General features: G+C 53.4%; 1 protein-coding gene across 1 annotated transcript in view; it reads left to right on the forward strand.

Annotated features, from left to right (window-relative positions):
* Positions 1-6,089, forward strand: part of RNF19B (ring finger protein 19B) — a 26,448-nt gene that overhangs the window by 14,014 nt on the left and 6,345 nt on the right. The window contains exons 3-5 of the mRNA XM_033519640.1: positions 206-254; positions 472-924; positions 5,836-6,041. Coding sequence (XP_033375531.1) covers positions 206-254; positions 472-924; positions 5,836-6,041 — 708 coding nt within the window. The remainder of the gene's footprint in view (positions 1-205; positions 255-471; positions 925-5,835; positions 6,042-6,089) is intronic.

Genomic DNA, 6,089 nt, shown 5'->3' on the forward strand with positions numbered 1-6,089 from the left:
AAGAAGGAGAAAGGGACCAACCCGCGGTTTACAAACGGGACGAACTTCTATACACCGAGAATCCAGGAAAACCTCGTTCCCCACCTCGCCGGAGGAAGGAGAGGGCCGCTATATACACAGTTCGTGGGGCGGGAGGGCGCTGGCTGATCCGGGCGGGGAGGCGCGGGGACCAGAGGAGTTTGAGTCTCTGATCTTTTGTCTGAAGACTCCGGAGGGAGAGTTTCTTTCCGCCGGCTTGGGAAGCTTTTAGTTGGGTGATGTGTTGGTGGGGCTTGGGGTTGATTGTTTTACCCTCTCTCTCCCCTTTCCGTTCCTCCGTTGATTTACTCATTCTCCTACGTTTTTTCAGCACGTAGTTTTTGGAATATTTTTTTTTTTTTGCTGGTTCAAAATGTTCTCAAAAAGAAAAAATACAAAATAAAAAATAAAAAAAAAAAAGACGCGAAGGCGGGAGGGTGTGGGGAGATGAAGCCCCCTGTGCCCATCCTGCTCGGCCGTCATTTCGCTGCCGGCGGGTGCGGCGGCATCTCCCGGCGCGTCTCCGGCGGGCTCGCTCGGTCCCTCCTGCCCGCCGCCGCCGCCACCGCCGCCGGCCCCCGAGGAGGCTCCGGTGGTCCCGGAGGGCGAGGAGGAGCTGGAGTGCCCGCTGTGCCTGGTGCGGCAGCCGGCCGAGAACGCGCCGCGGCTGCTGTCGTGCCCGCACCGGTCGTGCGGGGCCTGCCTGCGGCAGTACCTGCGCATCGAGATCACCGAGTCCCGCGTCAACATCTGCTGCCCCGAGTGCAGCGAGCGCCTCAACCCCGCCGACATCCGCCGCCTGCTCCGCGACTCCCCGCACCTCGTCGCCAAGTACGAGGAGTTCATGCTTCGCCGCTGCCTCGCCGCCGACCCCGACTGCCGCTGGTGTCCGGCCCCCGACTGCGGGTGAGTGCTGCGGGGGACAAGGGGTGGCAGTGGGATGCTTCCACTCCGGCCTGGGACAGCCCGGGAAACGGGGGACCTGCTCGTCTCTCCATCCTGGGACACCTTGGGGAGCGGGGAGCCTGCTGTCCCCGTAGGGTGCTGTTCTCTACATCCTGGGACAGCGTATGGAGGGGGAGACCCCTGTCCCTTCCATCGTGGGACAGCTTAGCTGGGGAAGCCTGCTATTTCCTTAGGATGCTGCCCTGTCTGTCTGTCCTGGGATGTCTTGGGGAAGGTGGATCCCTGCCCTGGAGGGATGCTGCCTGTCCCCAACACGTGCTGGGATAACTGGGTGAAGTGGAAACCACTGTGGGTTGCTGCCTATCCCCAGCAGGTCCTGTGGATGGCATCCCAGCTGGGATGGCCCTGGGACTCGGTGTCCTGCCCGTCCCCGCGTGGGTCCCAGGACAGCACAGCGAGGGTGGCTCACCCTCAGTAGGATGCTGCTGCTGGTGCACTTCTGGTCCTACTGTGTCCCGTGAAGAGCCCTCGCTGCAGGGGTTCTTTGCTTATCTGCAGTCTGTTCAGGACAGCTGATAAGCCTTGGGTACCAAAATTCCATCTATCCCTATTATCTCTCTTGAGCACCAGGATTTGACCTTGGGGATTGTGAAAACACAGACAAATCGGGTAGGAGTGATATGACTTGAAGGGGGTTTTAGCAGAGCCATCGTTTCCCTAATTTAACAGAAACCTTTTTTTCTGCACAAATGGTAAGTGTGGACTTTCCCAGCTGTGTGTTTCGCTGCCACTCCTGGGGACACTGGGGACAACGATGCAGCCTCCAGAAGTGGGGAAGAAGAAACCATAACCAGTCAGTTTTTTTCCAGTGAGGACTTGAATACACGGCAGAGAGGAGTGATGTTGACTCACTGTCCGTTGCCCAAGTGAGGAAACGTCTGTCTGTCCAGAAGTCAGCCCAGTCAAGCCTGAGGACTGCGTAGTTTCGGATGTGTTGCTTTCATTTTCTCTTCCCGTTTCTTGTAAACGATCAGTTAGGTTTCTGTTTTGGGTGTGAGCCAAAGCTGCCTGGAAAAGGGCTTTGTCGGGGAACTTAAGAGAAGTGCTGTGAAGTTCAGCTATAGCTCAGCTTGGATGGCAATTTTGGGTAGCAAGAACATGAAAGGAAAGTCTGACCTAGTAGTCGGGATGGAAAAGGTGGTGGGAGGATTGTGAAGATTTAATCAGAGCCTTGTAATAGGCATCCTATGCAAATCAGTGAACCTGGCTCAGGTTACCCATTTCACGGCCTCTTGAGCATCCTGTATGAGGGCTTGTTCCTTCAGAGGGTGAAGTTAACAGCGAACAACACCTCTGCTCCTTTCTGAAGCCAAATCAAGTGCAGGCTCTCGGCACTTCAGCAGCGCTGGGGATAAGATCAGGGAGATAGAGCAGATTGTGCTGCCACCGAGGGAATGCCTCTGCCGGTAGCCGGCTAGAGAAAATCCGGTTCCAGCTCACCGAATCTCAGCTCCTTGACTGTTGTGATGTTATCTGTGCCCAGGATAAGGTGTACAAACAGCGACGTCACCCGGGCTGGCTGGTTGGAAGGAGCCAGCTCCAGCGCGGCCCGGAGGGCGTTGTCTCTGTGACAGCCTGAGCCCTTCCTCTGGGGAGGGTTGGGCAGGCTGGTGTCACACACGGCTCCTTCTCTCAGCTAAAGCCTCCTCCCCAGTTAGTCAGCGAGCAGGATGAGCCAGGTGATGTGCTGCTATCCTCCTCCCAGCTGCTCAGAAGAGCAAGAAGCGAGCCCGGGGCAGTTGGAGATGTTGGAGACAGCTCTGGTGGACCAGCGCTGCTGGTGTGTCTGTAGCGCTCGAACAAAGGCTGTTGGAATCAGCCCTCCGGCAGGGAGAGGAATTAATCACCCTATTCATTCTTCCCAGCAGAGCTTGTGTGGCTGTGCTTATGTAAAATCAGGGTATGAATTATTTACAGCGGGCTTTCCCCGCTGTAGTAGTGCCAGAGTACAGGAGCGTAGGGCTGGGGGCACGGCAGAGTGATGCTTGTCACTGATTGTCACCCACCACTGTCACCCGAACTGAAACTCTCCAACAACGCCGTTTCAGTGTCAGACAATCCTTTATTCTTTGTTCTGGCCAGGATGTGCAGCAGAAATAATTTCATCCACACGTGCCCGGCTTGTGCAATGAAAATCCTTCCATCCCACCTGGTTCTTTACCAGATTTTTCACATATTTATACATTAAAAACCCCAGAGAAATTCTGTTCATTGGTCTTAATGATCATTATCATTACACAATAATTCGATCTCCTATTGTTTATTGATCCATTTGATGCTAATTCGGCCTTCATTCTTTGGTTCTCTTATCGATCTTTTCCCAGACCAGATGTCTCCAGCGTCACCAGGGGGTGATGTTTGTTAATGTCCGTTTATCTCTTGTTTCTTCTGGCCTCCCAATCTGTGCATGTTCAGCTCACCCGGGCTTTTGAAGAGGAACTTCAATTCCCCTCCACCTGGGCAAAGGCAAACAAAACCCCTGAGTGAAGTTACGACAACAAAATATTGCTAAAAGTTGTATCATTTCCAACGCCACCAAGGTAGACAGGCCTGGGTGTCACCCCCACCGAGGTGGTGGCAACAAGGAGCTGCAGGGCTGTGACAGGACCATAAAAACATCCTGTGCCTTCCTCGCATCCCGCAGTGTTTCCTAAATGAAAGATCCTGGCTGTGCTGCCCGAGAGGAGGAGGAGGAGGAGAGCACCACACCGGTGCGTGTTGCCATGGAAACCCTGGTCAATGGATGCGCCATCAATTGCAAAACAAATCATTTTCTGTGTCTGCAGCTTCGGGGTTTTTTTTCTTTCCCCCCTTGCTACAATCAGGTGGTATTGCTGCCTAGTGTTTGTCACACTGCAGCCTTCCCAAGAGCTTGGGAGAAAAACAGAACCTTTAAAGAGAACGGAGCTGTGTGGGCTGAGATCCGTGAATGGGCAGGAGGAGGGACGGAGGAAACTCGTGGCTGTCCAAGGAGGGGGCTGGAAGAGGAGCTGTGCCATTCCTGGGGTCTCAGGAATTGCTTTGTGGGGAAAACTCAGGGAGGAGAACTCAGCTTCCCTTCTTATCTGCTGGATGTGAGCCTGAAAATGGCCATTTAAGCCAGCAGTGTGTCAAGAGGTCAATGGAAGAGGAGAACCATTGTCCATCCAGGTCCTGCCATCACTATTCCTCAGCATTTCACTTCAAAATCCACTTTCTAGTTGACCTTGACGTGGAGATGTGTTATTTCTTTCCCCACTAGACAGTCCTGGAGCTTCTTTCCCCACAGCTGTGGGCTTGTGCATGATATTTGTCATTTCAGCTCCAGTAATAAAATATAAATGCTGATGATTTTAATTTCTCGAGTGTTTAAAAAAACCCAAAGTTTTGTGTGAGGAGTTAATTTAGAGTGTGGGGTTTCTTAATATATTACACTGAGCTCTCCTAGGCTGCTCTTATGGTTTGAAATAGCAGTGTCACAACACAGCTGGGCAGATGAAGCTTTCCCTTTCTGTTTTGCCAAGGGCAGGCTGGAGGGTTGAGGACATTTAGTGGGATGTTCCTTAAAAAGGTGCACAGGAGTCAGACTCATCCCTCCCAACCCCCTGGGCCATCTGCATCACAGAATTATCATACAGGAACACAGTGGTTTGGGTTGGAAAGGACCTTAAAATTCATCCAGTCATGGGCTGGGACACTTCCAGGGATGGGATTTTCCCATGTCTCCTCCTGCTGGGCTCAGGGGCAGGTGTGGGGATGCTCAGGTAGAGCTGCAGTCGTGCCTGCCAGCCCTCAGATGTTGTTTCTTTGGCAATGCTGTCGTAGCCTGGCAGGATGAAGTTGCTCAAACTCCCACGGGATATGAATCATTGTGGTATGACACATTCAGTGGTTCTCACGCTGCTGCCTCGGAGAAGAAGAGGCAAATACAACTCAAGCCACACGAGCTCCAAATATGAAACCTTAAATAGGAGTTACTCTCCTCTGACCACTAGCAAAAATACTGAGGATGAGCAACAAAAATTCCCTTTTGCCATATGGGTGTCGCAGGACTGGGAAGGCACTTCTGGAGTTGCTCATGTCAGCCCCTGCCAATGGAAACAGCCTCATCCTCAGCGACTGTCAGTCAGATTTCTGCAGCTCTGCTTGGTGATGCTGCTCAGGCTGCTGGGTACACAGGACACTTCCTTCTGGGAGTGTCACACTGCTGTCACGGTGAGCTGGTTGAGCTTGGCCTCTCTCTCTTGCACAGTTGATTATTTTACTCCAGTTTTGGCTTGTTCCAAAGGCAGGGCATTGTTCTTCACCACTCTTTGGAAAAGGAAGCTCTGTGGAGATCATCAGGAGCTCGCTTGTTGACTTATGGAACTGTTATTCCACTTTTTTAGAATCATTCAGCTGATAGAAGTGCCCAGGACAAGCTCAGCTTTCCTGGACTCCCCTGGACCACAAGGCATCCACCCATAGATCTGTGCTAAGGAAATGAGGGATGAAATGGGGGATGTGCGTGCCTGGAAGGAGCAGCCAGAGCCCATCCTGGGAGGAGACAGCAAGGAGTTAGCTGGGCACACTGGGCCAGACAAATCTGGCCTGTTTGAATTGCCAGTGAGAACTGCCAGCAGTCACTGAGGAGAGAACAGCTCAGCATCTCCAGCTGCCTGCGTGGAAGGTCCCTGCCCCGAGTAACCCAATTAGCACAGCTTCATTTCACCAGAAATTCCTGCAGAGCGCAGGAATGTGTCTGGTGTGGAAGCTGCTGTAGCAGCGATCAGGAGTGAGATGGGGGAGCTGGGCTGCTGGCTCTGGATGTCCTGCAAGGACTCTCACTTGGTAACTTGGTGTTTTAATCCCCTCGGCGTCTCCTCCCCGCAGGTACGCGGTGATCGCCTACGGCTGTGCCAGCTGCCCCAAGCTGACCTGCGAGAGGGACGGCTGCCAGACAGAGTTCTGCTACCACTGCAAGCAGATATGGCACCCCAACCAAACCTGCGACATGGCCCGGCAGCAGCGGGCACAGACCCTGCGGGTACGGACCAAGCACACCTCGGGCCTCAGCTACGGGCAGGAGTCCGGGCCGGGTATGGATCTACCCATTTTTCATTCAATATCCCAACCTGGGTATGGAT

The sequence above is a fragment of the Parus major genome, chromosome 23 (genome assembly GCF_001522545.3).
Source record: "Parus major isolate Abel chromosome 23, Parus_major1.1, whole genome shotgun sequence".
Lineage (NCBI taxonomy): Eukaryota > Metazoa > Chordata > Aves > Passeriformes > Paridae > Parus > Parus major.